At 40.1% G+C, this 20382-nt stretch overlaps 1 protein-coding gene across 1 annotated transcript; it reads right to left on the bottom strand.

Moving 5' to 3' along the window:
• Positions 1 to 468: 468 nt before the first annotated feature.
• LOC131676065 (uncharacterized) lies at positions 469 to 19372 on the bottom strand. The gene is made up of 4 exons (XM_058955192.1): positions 19095 to 19372; positions 16831 to 16909; positions 3265 to 4944; positions 469 to 1367 (listed from the first exon to the last, which is right to left on the bottom strand). Exons 1-4 carry the CDS (start codon positions 19370 to 19372, stop codon positions 795 to 797), a joined length of 2610 nt encoding a protein of 869 aa, XP_058811175.1. The 3' UTR covers positions 469 to 794.
• Positions 19373 to 20382: the final 1010 nt, after the last annotated feature.

Consider the following 20382-nt stretch of genomic DNA (forward strand, 5'->3'; position numbering starts at 1 on the left):
AACATAGGAGTAGGAACAGGGCGAAATGACAGTGAATATAAATTTAACACAGAAAAATATGAGCTCATTTTATTGCAAGCTAAGGGAAACGTTTCTAGAGAAAAATGTAGCATGATATTCGCCCGGCCGGCCAGAACAAACTAGCAATAGCGATGTGATCGCTGAAATAAACAGAAGTTTAAAAGAATGCTTTTAAAATATTTTGAGCGACTTAGTGGAATATATAGTTACAACTTTACCAAACAGCGGGATATTTTTTCCTAAAGTTAAAATTATCTATCGTATCACCTGGTCCGGAAAAATCAAAGTGAAATCCGAAGGCCCGGAGATCGCCCCAAAAACCGGAGTCTCCGGGTTAAATCTGGAGAGGTGGCAGCAGCCCTAGACACAGTGTGCATGAATTTTCAAATTTCATTAATTTACTCATGTCATGGAATAGTCGAAGGTTATTAAATAAAAGAGTAAAAGTGTTATTTGATCTCTTTATTGTAATTAATAATTAAAACAAAATATTTTACAGAAAATTAATTCACACTTTCCGTGTTTATGCATATTGAATGCAGAATGTGTGTCAAATACCTCATTTTCTAATATTTAAAGTTTGCCAAATGAGTAAAGCATTGCATTCTATTTGTAGCTTGTCAAATTTACGTTTTTAAATATATTTTTTTGCATTTTTTGTTATATTTTTCACTAACATAGGTTTCGTACTAAATTATTCCATCCCTGATGAGACAGGTTGTATGTTGACAAAAAGAAAAAGGTAAATTGTAGAGTTCACACTTTTGCACACTTCAAAGAAGCGCCAACCGCATTACGGCCTTCCGCCACCGGGCACACTCCTTGATTAACTTCCGCTCCTCGTTGACCAGCACCTCGTACTGTCGGTTCAGCTCCCGGGCTTCACTTTCCAGCTTCAGCTCACGATCCTTGCGGTTGATGCGAGATTTGCGGGAAGCTTCATTGTTCTTGTCACGCTGTTCACGGTAGCGCATGTCCACCTCGTTCAGATGTTGATACTCGGACCGATCCCGAACCGAACACAACGGTTTCGGGGGGCGACCTCGGCGTTTCAGGGGACGGGTCGAGGACGTTTCCGAAGTGTTGTCTCCGTACACCGAAGAGGTGGTGGATGAGGTGGCGCTACGGAAACGCTTGCTGCCATTGGTGGATGCCGTGAGTTCCTCAAGGTTTTCGATGGTTATGGTTGGTAGTTTGCGTTTTGCCGGATTGAACAAATCACTGAGGGTGGTTCCGCAGATGGTGGATTGCTGCGAAACGGGGACTGGTGCGGCCGGGAACGGCGTATCGGTGAATGGGAGCATTGGTTTTTCTTCGATCGGAGACTTGCTAATGATGTCGTAGTCCTGTGGGTAGAGAGAATAATTTGATTTAGTAGGGGGTCTGCTTGACGGGGTGTTTTTTTGGTTGAAAGGGGTAGTTTCTAAACAGGAAGAAAGTTGACACTTAGAAAGCCGACGGATTAGATATACCAGGAAAATTTGTTTAATTTATTCACTCTATATGAGAATTCAATGAAATGACTTATAAAGCACATCGAAGATGTTTCGGATGGGTAGAAAAAAATATAAAGGACAGATGCGCCCAGATAGTAAATCAGATATTTCCAATCAGTTGTATTAGAAACGTGTTATCGCATTCATCATGAACGTTACTCATTGAACTTGGCGCTTGCAATTGTTGACTCAATTTGTTTACAATATTCAACTTTGTATGTAACACAAAGGAGTTTAATAAAAAGATGGGCGAGTTCTACAAATTCAGTAACAATAAGAACCATGTTTACACTAGGAAGGTTTTAATTTTACATCAGCAATTTTCATTCTCATTTTAATTTTCATTAATTGCAATTATAGCAAACTGCAACTAGAACGCCGCAAACACGGGAAATATGCACAGCAAAAGTGCTTCAATCGTCCAATATTATCGCTAGCTCGTAATTCCACGAAATCGAACAACGACAAGTAAATATCGTATGTTCAATATCGAAGGGACTAATGTCGCTCTCAATATCAACGAAAACGAGTGTGCGGAGGAAATAATGAAATTGAATTTACACGCATGCTTTGTCTTAGGCCGCTGCCTCATTTTCGTTTTCGCAATGTTCTGATAGTTTGGAAAGTTGCGTCACTCTCCGGACATTTTCGCCTGATTTTGGTAAATGAAAAAACATTTTTCGACTCTGACACTAGGATCAAACTACTAGTGACGTGCCTTCAAATCCACCATGAATACTTTTGAACGAGAATACATTACAGCGAGAACGCGAGCAATGAATATTGAAAAGACTCTGACTGCGTCCAGCTTGAAAGTAATGACAGCCGAACTGACGCCGATGGGCACCCGAAGTTCACGATCATAGATAAAAAGGAGATGCCTGGAGAGGAAGAGGAGAGTAAAAAGGCAATGATTGACCAATAAGGCCATTTGTGGCAAAAAAGAACAAGCGGTTGGCGCACTGTCGTTATCCGAAAAGCAAACATACGGAAGAAAGAGGAACTTAAGAAGGAGACACTCAGGATTCGACTGGAAAAAAATCAGAGCGATGTATTGATTGTCGAGGTTCGACTCAGAAATAAAGCAAACAATATGGTAAAAACCCGGCACGCCCATCTAGGCAAGATGTTGTTCGAGTTGAGAAAGGATCCTATGGTTAAGCTCTTAGTTTTAAGATGTTAGACTTGAAAGTAAGTTTTAGGAACACTATTCAACGAGACAGTTGTTGAGTTCAGGAACTTGAAGATGAAGAGTGTCCCGAAGGAATATTTTAATCTGATAGATCTATACGATTACCCGAATGAGCAGGTAGACGGCGCCGATACGAATTTCGACGACCGTACCTGTCCAATAGTTGGGATAATTCATTGGTAACCCAGGTTGATGCTCGGTTCAAGACTATCTATGTTATTGCGCATAATTGTAGCAGGATAGGACAAAATCTTCTTGGGGTCTTTCACCCTTTTTGTGCGTAGTGTGTCACGGGAGGCCACTAATATCGCTTCACTTGACGTGACTTTCCTCGCCGGATTCTGAGGGTCGACTGGAATAAGGGGAAATTCCCTATTGCCATTAAACGGGTACCCACGGCATCCGACTGACTCTTCAGAATTGGATGAGGAAAGTCACGTAGAGTGTAATTAGATTAGTAGACTCGCGTCACATGCTGCGCAGAACAAGGGCGATTATCATGAACTGGTATGAAAGTAAGATACTCTGATTGTGAATCGCCCCTTTGAAACTCACCGTTCCCGAAGTGATGTACGTGAGTAGATCGAATTCTTCACTTTCTTGCTTCAAATTTTCCGCCTCCAGATCGAGCAAATCGTTGGTCAGTTCCGGAGTGTGAATGACCATGTGCGATGTTGTCAAAGTGCTCAGATCGTCATTCTTCACAACCTCCGGCGGTGGATTTCCGATTTTAAGCTTCAGTTTCGGTATTTTCCGCCGTGGGCTATCCTCGGTCATCCTGCTACCCTTTCCCTGTGGTTTGTCCCTCTTAATGGTTGGCGACTGTTGTTTTGATTGTGCTATTGGCGCTCCTCTTTGCGATAGACTTGCTTCCTTCACCGTAGTAGTATTTATCAATAAATCTTGGCTCTTGCCGTCAAATGGTAGCTTAATAGTATAGTTGTGTTCTAGCTGCGTTTGCGTTTTAATAACATCAATAGATTCGTCTTTACTGTCGACGATCTGAAGTGCTGCCTGCGACCTCGCTGCTGCAACTGGACTTGGCTCGTCCTGCTTATTTTTCTTCCGCTTCACATTTAGTTCGTCATCATCGTCGTCTTCATCAGCATCACTGAAGAATGAGTTGGCTATCGAGGGGTGGGTTGTTTCCAGCAAAGCCTCAATCGCCGTGGGCTCCGTCGTTGTTTGTGCAACAAGTACCGCTGCAGGAGGAAGGCTAGCTTCCTCCTGCAGTAGTTTAAGAAAACTGGGCGATACGATTTCCTCTCCGTTGGCGGAGTTGGAATTCACCGAAACTAGACTGTTAGATTTACAGTAGAATGAATTTGAAAGTTGTTCGATTTCCTCATGCAGCGGAATGCTGTGCTCGCTCTCTTCGTTCCCGTCGATGACCGTACTAGGTGAGAATATGAAATCGACACAAGTTTCCAATTCGTCAGGTTTACGTTCCATATCGCCCGAACTGCTGTCCGGAGAGGCCACACTGTGGATTGGGGTGTTGATAAAGCTCGCTGGACTAAGAATCACCTCCTCGAAGCAGGGTTCAAACTCCCAAGAGTTGAACCCTGGCGAGAGGGTCGATTCCTCCCGGTTGGACGATGGCGGTGTCATTGGATTTCGGTTTTTGTTACACTTCTTGTCGTGCATTTTGATGCTGTTTCTGCTATTGTTGTCGTTATTATTGTAATCCTCTTCGCTTCTGTCAGTGATGCTGCTGGTACTAAATACGTTTGCTAGATTAACTTTCGCTTCGGACGCTCCGAGTCCTCCGAAACTTCCATACTCAAATCCGCAGACGTCTTCCGGTCTCGGTGTATTGAGCTGTTCACCTATTGTATAACTTCCGTTGCTGAAGCCACTCGGCCAAAGCTCCGTAGCGCCCATAAACATGCTGCAGTTTGGCCACTGGACCAGGGAAGGAAACGACGGAGTACTGTGCTCCGTGATAGTTGTGTTCGTCCAAATGGGTTCTCCGAACACAACACCACTTCCGATCGAGACTGTCGTGCTTGCCTGCTGCTGTTGCTGTTGGTCGTGCTGATAGCTTGATAATCTTGAATTTTTTGAGCTGTTGTCCGTTTGTGTCAGTTCTCGGTAAAATAAGGAGGCGTCGAACTGCGACTGTACGCTTGTTTGTTGCTGTCCTTGCTCTAGTTGGTACACTGGAAAGCTGAATATCTCGCCACGAACGGGACTCGCTTTCGATTCCGGCTGCCTGTGCCATGGTGAAAGAGACTATCGTGGAGCATGGTGGGGAAAAGTAAAGAGAAAAAAAGGGAGTGTTAGGATTCGCTTGGTTTCTGCACAGTTGCTAGTCTCGGCTTACAATGTATTCTCCGTTGAGTTGTAATGAAATTTTAACGCTTTAGGCTTCACCAATGGATGAGCTGAGAGTTTTGGGCCCTCAACCTGAAAAGAAATAAGAGATTATTTGCATCAGTTAGGCGTAATAAAGAAATAGTTGAAACTGGTGATCTGGCTGGGGATCTGCAGCTGCATTTTCTTCATAAAAAAGAATGTGGTGTAAGCAAGAGTTCCTAGAGAAATGTATAAATTTATAAGGCGTTTTGTTGTTTGTAAACAGCTCCACTCGATTTTTGTATTCTCAGTTTTAAATTAACGTGGTTTCAAGATATTCATCATGCAAGAAAAGAAAATATAAATAATTGTGCACAGTTCTTTTTAAAATCTATCGGCGGCAGCCTAAATTCTGATATAACTGCTGGATTAGTCTAAAAGTGTTGTAGCTAGAGTAAAATTTAAAAAATTACAAGGAATCTCACAATTCTCCGCAAAGTGCAAATCAAGCATCGTAGTGAACCGTTCCTCATCAACTGTGGTTGAAGGTCATTCGGAAAAAGACCGATTCCAACATCTAGGAATGGGATTTTATGAAAAAAACTAAATGCTACTCGCTTTCCTGTGTGGCGAATCCATCTCCGAGATGGTTATACATGTTACCGAGGAAGTAAATAACCCAACCGAAGCCTGAAACAACACACAGTGGCCAGAATCCTAGCCCGTAAACTATACGACCAGGTGCTAACTCAACTCGCTAGATGTGTCTTGGTCGATAGTGAAACCTTTGCGAAAGCTGCTCTCTGTTGCTGAACGACTGGAGTGTACTACATGATCAAGTGAATTGTAGATGCTGCCGTTGACCTGTACAACAGACTACAGTTTGACTGTGTTGAGCATCCGTGCTAAAATGCCAACATCCTAAAAAATCTCCCAGCACTAACTCCATGCTTCGGAATCTAAAATATATTCGTGCAAAAGCTCTACGTGAATACACAAATCGACGCTGTCCTCTTTTCTAGAGCTTCTTTGTGATAGCCAGTAATGAGTACCGCAGTTACATTAAACTGCTGTACAAACGATATGTGAACCGCATCCAACGACGAATTCCGCAGGTCTACTGGCCATTCGTTATTACGAAGAGAAAAGAAGCTGGTCTTCCGTCTAGAATTATTAACAATAACGAAGTAGTGACTACGACTGCGGCAAAATGCTCACTATTTGCCAGTTACATCTAGAGTGTCTCCACGACTGATGCGCCATCTGCTATCGAGTTCGAAAACATAGCTCTTGATGTTCCCGTTGATGCCGTTGATATGGATGTATACCCTATTTCAGGATAATCGGTTCTCTTTGTCATTCGGAAAACTGTATCGTCTTATGCTCCAGGAGTAAGTGCCCTCAGCTGTTCTGAGAAAATGTTCCGATAATTCAGCGATCTCATAAGCCCAACTTTTCAAGGTCAGTTCCGCAGCAAACATCTCCTGACGAATGAAAGTGTTCGGTGATGTTTCCGGTGTACAACAAGATGACAAACGCAACATCTATAACTGTCGTGGAATAACTTCTCTGAAAGTCTGTTCTCAGCTTGCGGATACTACATTAGCACTTGTCAGCACAGTTTCTACCCCGGTCGATCGGTTGAGATGAACCTCGTCCAAAAAACTCCAGATGGACACAATCTACACAGATCTTAAGGCTGTGTTTGACACTATTAACCACTAGATACTGTTAACGTTAGCTTCATGCTTCTCAAACCATTCGGGAGTTCCTCAAGGTAGTATGCTTGGTCCGCATCTGTTTCCACTGTTCGTGAATGTTACGGTTTTCGTTTTGATGTGTGGATGTTGCTGGAATTCAGTTGCAACACGTTGACTACATGAGATTTCAGCGTCAATCTAGATGAAAGGCTTACGCTATACCCAACGAACATTGACAAAGCTAATAGTCTACTGGTTTTATGATCGAAATTTGCAAAGAATTTTGGAATCCTTTTTGTTCACTGGTGCATTGACAGTTGGAATTTGCAAATATCGTCTTGTGCCCCCATCATGCAATGGAACTAAAGAATTGAAGCAGTCTAGCGCAGATTCATCCAATATGCGTTACGTAAATTGCCTTGGAATGATCCGTTGAAACTGTCGCCATACGAAGACCGTTGTCTCTTATTAGAACTACATACTTTAGAATATCGTAGACGCGCGTCGCAGACAATCTTCGCGTCTAATCTTCTTCTGGCTAAATATGATGTTGTCGATCTCCTGTCACAGATTGACCTCTACGTATCAACTCGTGTTCTTCATCTTCAAACATTGCTGCAGACCGAAATGCGCAACACTGACTACGCTGTTAACAGTCCGATTTTAGCAATGATCCGATTTTACCGACTTCTCGATTTCGTCCAAAGTTCTATACAGTTTCGAAACTTTTTCTGGCCCCTAGAAAGGAATTTCGGGTCTCTAATTCTACAAGGCTCCAGCTCGCGGCACGGTTCCTGGCAGATTAAAAACCAACGATTTTCTGACGGATCGGAAGAATGGGCGAATTTCACCTTTCATGGAGTGCTGTTGTTCAATTATGTTTTGGCCGGATCTAGCCAGCTGCCATTACTGCGAGCAGGGATGCCAACGGTACTGGTAAACTACATTTTTTCGGTATATTTACATTTGTACAAGCCGTACAGCCCGCTACAGCGATGCATCACTACAGCTCTTGCCAGAATGGTAGCCAAACCGAGTGCATTTTCCCGTACAGCAGTAGAATACATTTTTGTTTTGCTGCTGTACTCCGACTGCTCGGTGAGAGTGTGGCGTAGTAAAGTTTGTTCTCTCGCTTTGTACACTTTTCTCTGCATAGTCAATGGGAGAGGCTCGTACACGAAAGCGTTGATGCCGGTCGTAGCGTAAACGAACCGCATTCATTGTCGTCGTTTGTGATTAAAAATATTGAATAGCTTAAAAATATTAAAAAGTGTGAAATAAGGAAAGAGAAGCTGTACCGCTCGCGTCTGGTGACTGTACTGGGGGCAGTATTTTTTTTATGTTACTGCTTTGCTTACCGACTATATTTTTTTAATGCTCACAGAGGTCTAGTGAAGCGTTGGCCCGATTTGGAATACCTTCCTTATTAGTTATTACTCAATAACATTTTACTTGTGTCAAATCGGCGGTGGTCAGCTATTTTCGTCCGCGTCCCTTATCACCTATTTTATAAAGTGATTCATAAGCAGTGCTATCTTTGAAAATGAACCACCTTGTTTATGCAACTAATTTTTCCGGTCTTTTTTTAAATGCAAATAATTAAGCAATCTTCATTTCGTTATATTCTGAATTGCGCATATTTTGTCGTATGTAATTTTAAATGTACTTTCATTTGATGGCATTGTAAGGGAACACGTATCCGCCGGTTGATGCTAATCGAGCTGACATTTCTTTAGACTGAGCAAACTAAGTTATTTGTTTGTTTAGTGTTTATTTGACCAACTAGGTAACGAATCCACTGGGTCTTTAATGCGTGTGGGAAATACGCATGGTCTTGTCTGAGTGTATGAATTTTGAATTATGTATGAGGGTGGAGAATTGACAATTCGCAAGATCAATTCAAATCTAATTACCAATTTGCGGCAATCATTTCAACATAAAATTTTTTTTATGGTCATATATAATGGTTTACTTTTAGTCCATTAACTCATCAGTTAATTATACTGAGCTGAGAATAAGTACGTACTGTTTGGAAACGGGGGGTGTTTGATTCGTGCATCATTAATATCGTTTAGGAACGCAGCATTTACTCGAACGAGGTGGAAAATTTCAAGTTACGGGATCACAATATGCTTAAGGACGATTTATAAATTCTGCCACGCTATTAGGAGGAAGAGATATAAGTAATTGTGACATAAATGGGAGGGAAGCACGTCATGTGCTTTGACGCAATCGGCCGTTTTACGCACGATTGCGCCATGTATAAGGAAATTCCGTGGAACATGAACACTTTTGCAAGTAGCGACATTAATGTGCTACTACAAAATGAAGGAAAAACTAAAATTATTTGATTCGTATTAGACCAAGGATAAAAATAACGTGGTAATATGACAGAGACTTAGTTAGTGTTGGGTAATCTTTGCGTGACATAATTTATGAATGTTCCACAATACCACTTTTAAACTCATTGTTTGCGGTCCATTTTAAATTGTCGACCACACTCCCGACAGCCGGCTGTTCGGAGCTCAAGTTGTGTTCGATGAAAAAATTTCGATAGACGATTACCCAGAGTTTAAACGCCTAGAACATTTACGTATCCTTCAGTCAATAAACTATTCAAACATCTTATGCACGAAAGTATATTCTCAGTCGCATCGCTTGCTTGAAGCGAATCCTGACTAACAACCCACCCACTACCCAATCCGTGGTACTTATGGGAGTGTCACTGAGTCGGGGCCTTCCGTTAAGTAAGTACCACATCAACACTTCCTTTCTCATCCCATCATTGTGCACTTTATAAACTATAATTACAAAGATCTTACTTGGTTTTGCAACTATTTTTTCCGTTCTGCTTTAATTGTGGATAAATGGTAGTCTTCGTTTTGTTATCTTCAGAAATGCACATGTTAAGTCGTATGTAGTTTCGAATGTTGTGGCGTTTTCGCTTGAACCCGGGGCTGAGTCGGGTTCTGACCCCAGCCGCTGTCAGTTCATACATTTTGACAGCGGTTGGGGCTGGAGACTGACTCAGTTTCGCTTCAAGCAAAAACGACATTAGTGAATTAATTTGCATTGTGAGAGAACGCGTGTCCGCGGGTGATGTCGATCGGGTCGACGTTTCTTTGGATTGAGCGAACTAGTTTCTATGTTTGACCAATTATAGAACTGGTCCCCAAGGCATTAAATGTGCACACGGAAGGTGCATAGTCTGGCCTGAGTGGGATGATTGCTTCAGCCATGTATGCTTGAGAATTGATAGTTCGTGGGAGAGATCGGAATCCAGTTGCCAATTTCCTTCAATGATGTCGGCGCGAAAAACAAATGTTTTGTTATCACGTTTGTTTAGTATGCGGAGGCGATCAACTATTGTTGTTCTTTTTTGTCTTTTATCACCTTTATTATGAGATGATTCATCGACAATGCTTCCTTTGACAATGAGACGCCTTGGTTGTGCAACCGTTTTTTCCGATTTTGTTTTATAAGCGGATGATGGTTGTTGTTTTCAAGATTGTGCGTGCCTTGTCGTATGTGGTGTTGGGTGTTCGTTGATTTGGGGGCGTTGTGGGAGAACGCGTGTTCGCCGGATGATGGCAGTTGGGTTGGCATTTGTTTGGACTGAGCGGATTGATTTTTTGTTTATTTGGTGTTTGTTGGACTGACTAAGGAACTTATTCGCAGGGCGTTTGATGTAAGTGGGGAGTACGCATGGTCTTGTTTGAATGGAGTGATGACTGTTGAATCGTAAGCGAGGGTTGAGAGTTGAATTCGTGAAAGGGATCAGGACCCAGTTACAAATTTGCGACTGTCATGTTCATTGGTTTGCTTTTGGTCGGTTGGATTACGTTCATTATAATAGTTGTTCTCATTGCGTTGAGTGCTTTTATATACTGAATGGTGAACGCAGTATATTACTGATTGACATGTTAACCATGTTTCGTCATAAGTATGGTTGTGTTGAAGCTCGTATATTACCGCCAAAGGGAATTGATGTTGGCATATTGTGGTTTGTATTAGTAAGTTAGTTTCTTTCCATTTTTATAATCTTGTTGTAGTTGTTAGTATAGAAACACGCGCGCATCATCCGTTGTATGTTCGACATATAAAGTCGGCCGTTTTAGGTACTTAGGTAGTACTGTTTTTATAGCATTCAGAATCCACTTCAGTAAGTCTAACAACGCGCGCGAATAATGATAATATATGAGTTCACTTCCTATCAAATTATTTATGGAGATCGAAACTAATACATAACTATCATTTCATTTCTTATAATAATAAATACCAATGGTGGTAGAGATAATCGATTTTTATTATATCGTATTTTTCTTGGAATGTCGTGTTTCGCCGGACTGCAGAAACACGGATTAATAAAATCATTGACGGTTGATTCAATTAAATATAAGCAACACTCCCGACGGTCGGCTGTCCGGAGTTGAAGTTGTATTTTTTACAAACCGAGCACTTCCGAATTAATTAAATAAACGATAAATCTACCATGAATTCTCGGCAGCCGGCTGCCCAGATCAATAAACACATGATAACAATTTTGAGAATGACATGAATCGTATCACTTATCAAGGTGAATCCAGATTTTGTCTAACTCTATACCCCACCCTACTAACAAAAACTCCTTCCCGTGGCAAACGTGGAGATGCAGAGGTATACACGGTCTCCATAACAACGTTTGCTACACTAACATTCCCTTCCTTTCCCGATGACTGTAAGGACGTGGCCGGCACCGTTATTTTCATTTTAAAGTATAGAACTCTCGAAACTTGCACATTGAGGATGGATAGCTACTCCCAGGCCCCATTCGTTGATTCTCTGTGCAATTTCGCTTGTTCTGGTCAATCACGGAGTAGCAACTACGAATTGTACGGTCATCATGCTCATGCTCATCAACACTTCCTTTCTCATCCCAAGTTACGGTAAAGATGGTCGTGGCCCGCAATGGTGGCTCTCAGGCGAAATTCTCGCTTGGACTGGATTTTATTCTCAAACAATGCTCCTCAAGTAGCCTGGCTGGAAATGAGAGTCATCAGTCTGCAATCTACGAAGTATACCGTGCTTACGCAACGCAACGCAACGCATTAACATTTTACTTGTGTCAAATCCATCCCGAGAAACACCTGGTTTAAGGTGTTCAGATTCCAAATGCATCCGACTTCAGAGAATTTGACATTACGCTTATAGTCCTTTTCGTGTTCTTATCCGCCTATTCATTTTCTCATGCTAAAGACTTCACACTCTCATTCAAAACTACTAAAATTTTGAGTTCTCAGTACTCAAATTCTTGAATCAACCTAGATTGTCTCATTTGTTAAACATCGGATTTAGCTTTAGTAAAGTTAAGTTTTCAAGTTTTGCTCGAAAAAAATACTTTCAACAGGTGCATGGAGTCAGATGTCGACCAAAAACTTTAACTTGTTGTGATGGAGTTAACGCGGTAACATTCAAGATAACTAACAGGTAAGTTCCGCCGAGATTTTTTTGTTGCTTTATTCTAATTCCTTTTGACTTTTTTTTCAGATTCTGCCGTTAAAATACGTGATGATAATATCTGCATGCTACCTGAGTAGCGAAAAACTCCCGCAATTAATGTCCAACCTGATGTCCAAACAACACATTGGTACCGGGAGGTTCAGGTAAATTATATTTTAAATACCGACGAATCTCTACCTCTATGATTTTTTTGTATTTTGTTTTAGTGGGAAAAGTACTCAAATTTAGACATTTTCATACAAAACTTAAAATTGAGTCAGCGAGAAGAATTCATTTTTTGACCTCACTTTTGCACTTTTTTTAAATGAGTGAGAGTCCTTTTCCAAACTGTGCACCCTAGCCGTCTTGGGTTTGACTTGACTATAACCCAATAAGAAGCCCCTTGTTACTCTCAGCCCTCGTTTGGTATTACCTAGCTTCAGAATGATCCTGTACCCTGAAAATTGATTACGAGATCTATCAAACCCGAAGGTCACCATTCCGCTCGTCAGTATAGAACAGTACTGGTATTTAACCCTTTTGTCAATATTAACGTTCTTGATTGGTAAAATGATCAATCTGGAGCAGGTTCTAGGGTAAACGGGTCTAATACGCTCCCCTTGAGCAAAAATGGCTATATTTCAACGTTGGATACTGTGATCTTCGCATCAATTGCTCTAATTAATTACTATATCAGTTACAAATTAGTTCCCATTTACTTCTTTCCTAAACATATCCTAATAAAAATAGTGCTAATAATAGGCAATACCATCCAAAACTAAGTGGGGCATTTTGTCCGGTGATGAGCTGTTGTGAAAACAGGAATAATTCTGCATGCACACATAATTTCATTTCATAAACTGAAATAGGAACTTTGATATTATAGTTAGTATTAGTATTAACTCAAAATGGTTCTACTAAAATTGACTCTTTCTAATTGGTTCCAAAGCTTATAGAAATATGGAAGGAAATTGTATCGAAATGCCTCTTTGCAAACCTTTGTGTATATTGTTGTTTTGCAGAATACGAGGTATGCCAAAATAAGTTACTACGTTAATTTCTTGAAATGATACCGTTATCAGTTATTTTTACGCTTCATATAATTCTATGGTCCTTGGAATAGAAAAGGGACACTTTAGCCCGGTGTGACGTATTATACCCTTTTAAGGTTGCACAGAGAATGCGCAAAATTCGCAAACGAAAAAAGCCGTTTTTTTTCCACACCGTATGTCAGATCTTCATAAAAATCAATCAGCGTATGTAGAATGTTGTTACAGTTCTCTGTGCAACCTTAACCTATGTTGATGTTAAGACTGGATGAAATTAGCTCGCGATTGTTTTCTCTTCTCTTAGACTTCAACGTAGTAGACCTTTTCAAAATGTCGAAATACAGTGAAACCCCATGAAATTGTTTTTACTGACAAACTGTTCAGCTGGAATTGATAGGCGAACAACCAGAAAGAATTATTCATTATACTGATCTTTCGAATGAATGCATCTGATCGAATGAATGTAACTCAGACGCATAACTGTCACGTTATCCGTTGACATGACACCAACAAGTTATATTGAAACTGATCAAACATCCATCCAACATTCCATCATTTGCTATCCATCATCGTCTTTTGTATTTAGCTTGGTTAACAATCATTTATGCCGTTTTTGTTGGGTAAGGTTGAAATCCCCAACCGTTGTCAGTTAATATATTTTGACAGCAGCTGAGGTTAGAACCTTACTCAGTTGCGCTACAAACAAAAAAGGGTACTAGACAAATATCATTATTCTAATAGTTGATTTTTGGTTTGAATAGCTCATTTTACCACCATTTCCCCTACAGAGTCATCGTAATGTGGCTGATGAATTATAAACCTCTATAAACAATAATAATTACAGTGATTTAGTAACATCTTTTTGTTTTGTACATAACGCAATCCACGACTAGGTAATAATGGCAGAGTTAGCAAAAAAATCGCATTGGCAACGAATCTTAGTGAAACTGAATAGACACCAAAAGTTTCACTACCGCCATCGGCACGTTAGCATCGTTAACATACACACTTATCGCGATGTATTAGTACCTAACTGATCTATTCAGCGATTGCTCTTTGTCGCTCATCAAATATGGGGTATTATAATGACCAGCGGAATGACGCCGTAACTGAAAGAGAAAATTTGCTGAGTCACGACGTTGGGTGGCGCATTTCGTAGTCGCTTTCTGCAACATCATCATTACCGGGTGTTTTGCTTCTTCTCTCGAACGGGTAAGTACTAAAACAGAAAGTAACAAGACGGTTGGCTATGTGCCAAGATGTCCTACCGATATAATACCTATGTATAGTAGTAGACTGGCACGAATATTGATTAATTTTAAGAACCTCGCTAAATTGAATGTTAATAAGCGGTATCTCAAATCTGAGCTCATTTCGTTAGCTTTAGGTCATTCACCGCATTCGTTTCTGAGTGGTTAACGCTAGGCGGCCCAGCTTTCGCATGTACTTTATAATTTTACATCAAGTACGCTTCTCTCAAAGCTTGAGGCGTTATTAATGATTTTAAATTTGTTTGTTGATAAATCTTGCACTTTTAGAAGAATATTAGATGACAGACATAATCCCTGCCCATATGCTCAGTCAGACCCAGTTAGGTTCAACCAGAAATGAGCCGGAATGCTGGCTGGTTTTGGCTAGTTGCATAAATTTTTTAAAACTAATCCAGGTTGATTCCCAGGCTTTGTGTATCGTGTTTAAGCGCTGAAGCGAATGTTTCAGTTGGCTGTCTCGTTTTTCATTCGTTCGGTGCAGCGCATTCATTCAGTTATTTTCAGTTCAAATTTGGCATCATTTGCCAACTGAATTTAGTTTTTATGCTAACTCTTAGTGGGATTATCGTGCAAAACTTCACCGCACATAGATTAGGAAGTTCACTTATGTTTTAAAATGTAATATGTCGCCTACAGTCTTCAATTGTCCACATATATCAATTGAACAGTTTTGATGGTGATTCAGCGAGAAACTTCAGTCAGCTTGAAAGTGGATGAATGAGGGAGGCGCTGGTTTCGGCAAATTTGCAGAAACAGGCAACTGAACTTGAACCCCCTAGGAACAACTGCGGTACGAGCCACCTTGTGCCATTTCTAACCCAATCCGCAGTCAGCTCATACATTTTGACGGCGATTAAGGTTGAAACCTGGGTCCGTTCCGTTTTGGGTGGATGGAACATTAGTGAAGATCTGTGGGTCGTATGCTGACAAGGAAGGGGAATTAACGACGTGCGCATGAAACTATTCGTGTATCTGTCATACAAATTGAAGCTTTCGGTACAGTTAATGCTTATTTTAGGCCGCTCAGAAAAATTTCAAATTTTCTTAACGTATATATTCTATATTGTTGTGTCGTCCGTTTGTTTTGTTACGCTCGATAATTTTTTTTCGAGACCATTTTGTTTTTTTCCTTTTATTAGTTTTTTTCTGTGGAACATATTTGTAAAAAAATCAATTGAGTATGTTTTAAGATATTTTCTCGCTGCTTAACGTGAAGTTCAAGCTGCACAATTAAAATTTTTGGAAATCGATCTCAAATGACTTTCGTGCATATAGATCTATGATCATATTGTCTAACAAAACATAGCTCCTGATCATTTCCATTTCCTACTAACAGCATTCTTTTTTTATGATCCTCTTAGCTACAGGGTCCCCCTGGTTCTAGACGATACTAAAAGTGCTTGAGTGAAATTTTGCTCGAGGAGGAATTACTTTTTGTGTAAAGCGCAAATGCTATTGATTTGTTGCTTCGAATTCATCACGTCAGTAACTAGCTCCAACTTGGGGTCAGTTGGACGTTAAATCGAAACTAGCACCAAATTGGCACCAGTCATAGTCGACATGACCCGAAGCGATGCTACTTTCCACATTACCACGGATTTTTCACAGAAATGTTGATTGGACCCATTCTACGTCATAAAATGTGCTTCAAGGATCATATGTCAAAATAGCCGAACATCTCATCAGACAGTATTAAACTATTATTGTAATTATTATTGGATTTTTTCATTGTTAAAGTGAACTGAATATCTACTTTCAGGTGAAGCTGTTGAAGAAAATTTTCTAAAAAAAATCATTTTCTAATTATCGATAAATAACGAATAAAACATCAAAAGCAGAAGTTCGCATGTTTTTCAAATTTTTTCACAAAAAAAAATCTCAAAATTGCTTGCTGTTCCACAGAATCCAGGAGAAGGACCCTATAATACGGACAAAAACGACCTGCCAGTATGTTCGAATTTTAGGTGAGCATTTTTAATTTTAAAAGTTCATGATGATCACTCCAAATTAAATTTTTAACCCTTTGCTCCCAGGTAAAACCATCATCTTTAGATATTCACTGAAGAATTCTGAACTGACTATTCGCTGAAGAATGGTTAGCATTATGCTGAGATTATCAAGAAAGGAAGTAAGCGAAGAGAGGATCTCATAAGCAGTTGCGTCGTATTAAAAATATCCGTAAGTATTATTCCTGCAGTTTTGAACCTTTAAAAACGAGGCACCCTTCTATACACCGTGTGTCCATATCGGGCGCGCTATCTATCATGGAAATTACTTATTGTATTTGAACTCGCACAACTGATAGAGCGTTATCGCAAGGTATACCTTCGCCTTATCGGTATTTGCTTCCACATTCTGTCTCGATTGCAGATAGCTTTTAATTTTCCGTCGCTCTGAATGATTGCTGTATGGGAACGTTTCGAAATAGTTACATGATTCATTGTGAATATCGATGGGATTTTTTGTCGTAGGTAGACCGGGCGATCGATCTTTTCACTGTAGTACTAGAACTTAAATCGCAAATGACGTCAACCTTTAATCGCAAATGTGTTAACAAGATTATTTTTAAAGCGAAGCGCTTAACAGAATATGGGAGGAATATTTCCTGTAACGCTCACTCTTGTATTAAGTAATTATTTGCACCTGGTATTGATGTTAATTAAGAATATTGTTAGTGATTCGAATACTGTATCTCAATTAAACTAAATTATTAATATTCTAGTACTGTCTTTAATGTAGACATTTAAGTAGGTCATTCGTGTTTCATAGCCTCTACCGCCGGCTTTCCTATAGCACTACCACTTAATTTAATCGACTCGTATTCTCAGTTCAGTTATGCAAAAGTAATTATTCTCTCTTCGCTTGCTATATATCATAATACCGGCGAGCTAGAATTGCACCTAATTATAAGTGCATATAGGTACATACATAGAAACCACGAAACGATGACTAGGTACAATAGTGAAAGCAGCTACCGTAATTATGGGGAAGCCGGTACAAACCGGTACAGTAAACGTGATGGATTAATTTCTGGTGTAGCAACTGGTCGATATGTTTTTCGGGATTTTAAATATTTTGTCCCATTCGACCTTAGATGGTGATTATATAAATTGTTGACATCCATTCCCGGTTTGCACGCTCACTTGGGTCATTCACCGATTAATACACACGCGCACAAGCGGAATTTTTTGGCTGAGCGATCAAACTTGATGCTGGTGGTATCTACACGAAAAAACGACCTTCGGCGTGCCTGTCTGTGATAGTGAAGAAGGATGGGTCGGTGTTTGGAAATTTTCCACTGCACTATTTGATCAAAACAACATCGGTGTAGAAAGATAACTAAACACCCAGTTTAGGAAAGGTATTGAACTTGTTGTTGAAAATTTAACAGTCTGTCCAGTTCGAATCTTGCATTTTGCAAGCGTTTGTATTATATTATTTATACTAAAATTTTACGAGAAGGGCTTAAATCAAACATCAGTGCCCCTAGCGAAAACGCACGGAAATATAACTGAAATATCGTTCTCAGATCTGTCTGATCTATATTACGAATATCAGATGTGCTGCCAATCGAATAACTGAATTTTTATATAAACCAATCGTTAGACCGAAATCTAGACCAATAAGTTTTCAAAAACATTTTTACAGGTGTCGGCAAAGTTAAAATTCACCAGTAACTCGGTATAGATCACACCACTATACAATATAAATAAAAGTTTAAACCTGTCAGCTCTACATATTTTTCTCGGAATCTATAGACAAGTTGCCAAAAAACTATACTGTTCCTTTCTGGCAAGTGCTTAGAAAGCACACGTTACAGTTTGTGTAACTACGTCACATGACCGATCAGTGCTATTTAGCGGGACGCGTCTAAACGTGTTTTTTCCTGTTCGGCCTTGCACTTTCCTGTGCCAACGACGTCACGCCGATTTCTTTTCTTCAAATAACAGTGTATGGATCAAGATAATTGTTTAAAATTAGATACACTTAATAGCAGTGTCAGACACTAGAAATTACTAGATCTTAATACGTACTCAACGAAAGTCCTCCTTTGGATCTCTCGGGTCTGGATTGTGGTCGACTGCTCTTGTTGAAACCAGATGTGGGCACTTCCACACACAAAAAAAATCAACCAATCACTCGAAACGGTCCTAAATGCTTTGTCTGAACTTAAAAACTCTAGCGGTAAACACTTTTTTTTAAACACTCAAACTTCTAGAAAGATTCTCCTTCGAACCTACGCGTATAGCTAAAACACGTCCACTCACAACAATCGGTTTACTGTTAGTGAAGCGGCCTAACATGAATGGGAGGCGAAAGTGGTGCCTCGAGACGCTAGTACTCCACCATTCAGAGAAATATTTTTAGTTGTGCAACATCGACGGCTTCTGATTGGCTGCTGTAAAGACGTCATACCTAGTCTCCCATTGGCTAGTCAAACGTAGCCTTGCTTGAAAGCGGTCGACATACCGGTACATTTTTTGCTGTTTGCGGCGCAAATTCCATTACTACATTCTAGTACTGATTTGTACGATTTGTTTTCGACGTTTGCGCTGCAAATAGTATAGAAATTTCACGAAAAAACTTACATTCTATTGACGACTACCATGGTCTGGTGCTGACAGCGATGAAAGCGACCCATGGTATCCATAAAGGTTCTCGTACCCACAGTAGTAGTTGGACAGCAACACAAACCAGGGTACATAAAATACTGCAACGATGATGACGACGATGGAAACGAGCGCATAGACGAACCCTTATTAATCTTTCGAATGTTCTTGTGCTTAATAATGATACCAAAGGCTCGCTTGTGCTTATTGACAATGATATTTTTCTTGTTGTTGTTGTTGCCGACAATAGCTTGCATGATAATCTCGTTTTGGTTTAAATAGCTACCACTGCCAAGGGATTTATGACTTTGTGTCGTCGATCACTTAGTCACTCACTTCTGACGTCCAAATATCACGAGGTAAAATGTTCCACAACCGTTCACAGTACGTGTAACCAGAGTCTTGCTCGTTTAATCTAGTGACCACTAATGGTCCACTTCACAGAACACAAAATAAGCCGCTAGTATGCTTCCTTGTATCAGGATCTTGATTAAAATAGTAATATGATCGAACTCCTATTCCAGTTGTGCTTCTGAATTTTCTTCCATACTTTGAATTAAACACGGAAACTGCCTAGGAAGATTATTTGCGCGATTCTTTCACCTATTCTTCACGATTTTTATCACTCGCTTCACTTGGCTTTAATCGATCTGAACTTTATCTTATTTGAATAAATCTTTCTCGAAAATTGCAGGATAAATCTTTATCGTAAAATGTGTGGCCGTCTTCGTTCGTAGTTGAAATAAAAGTGATGCAATTTAATCGAAGCAAACATCATATAGACGACAGAAGGGAGCTTTTGCTTGTAGTTGTTGAACAATCATCTCCGTATGACGCTATTAACCATGTGTGAGGAAGAGTGTCACAGACGAAACAGAACGAAACGATAGGATGATGCTGCAGAATCTACTCCTCTCTCCAATGGAGAACTTACGACGCAATCTTCGTCACATTTATACTAACACCAACACCATCAGTCTATCAAGGGGTCATACATAAATTACGTTGCAGTTTGAGAAAGATGGTTCGTAAGAAGCGAAAATCGAGATAAGCTCATATTGCAATTTGTTGCAAAAAAGGTGACTTGGTTACGTAATTTTCGATAACCCTTAAATCGTTGTGCGCAGTGCTTATTCGATAAAGTCAAGACAATCTATAATAGGTATCGGGATTGGAATATACGCGTAACAAATGCAGGCAGTTAGAGTCGTGTGGAAATATGAAATGAACTATCCTGACACTCGCACTACATTTTTTAATGGTTTAT

The sequence above is a fragment of the Topomyia yanbarensis genome, chromosome 1 (assembly GCF_030247195.1).
Source record: "Topomyia yanbarensis strain Yona2022 chromosome 1, ASM3024719v1, whole genome shotgun sequence".
In the NCBI taxonomy this organism is placed as follows: Eukaryota; Metazoa; Arthropoda; class Insecta; order Diptera; family Culicidae; genus Topomyia; species Topomyia yanbarensis.

Excerpts from the sequence above, each read along its gene's own strand:
- LOC131676065 (XM_058955192.1), bottom strand. The coding sequence starts at position 19,372 with ATGCAAGCTATTGTCGGCAACAACAACAACAAGAAAAATATCATTGTC. Across the intron at positions 16,910-19,094 it reads ATGGTAGTCGTCAATAGAAT|CAATCATTCAGAGCGACGGA; the intron begins GTAAGTTTTTTC and ends GTTCCCATACAG. Across the intron at positions 4,945-16,830 it reads CAAATACCGATAAGGCGAAG|TCTCTTTCACCATGGCACAG; the intron begins GTATACCTTGCG and ends GCTCCACGATAG.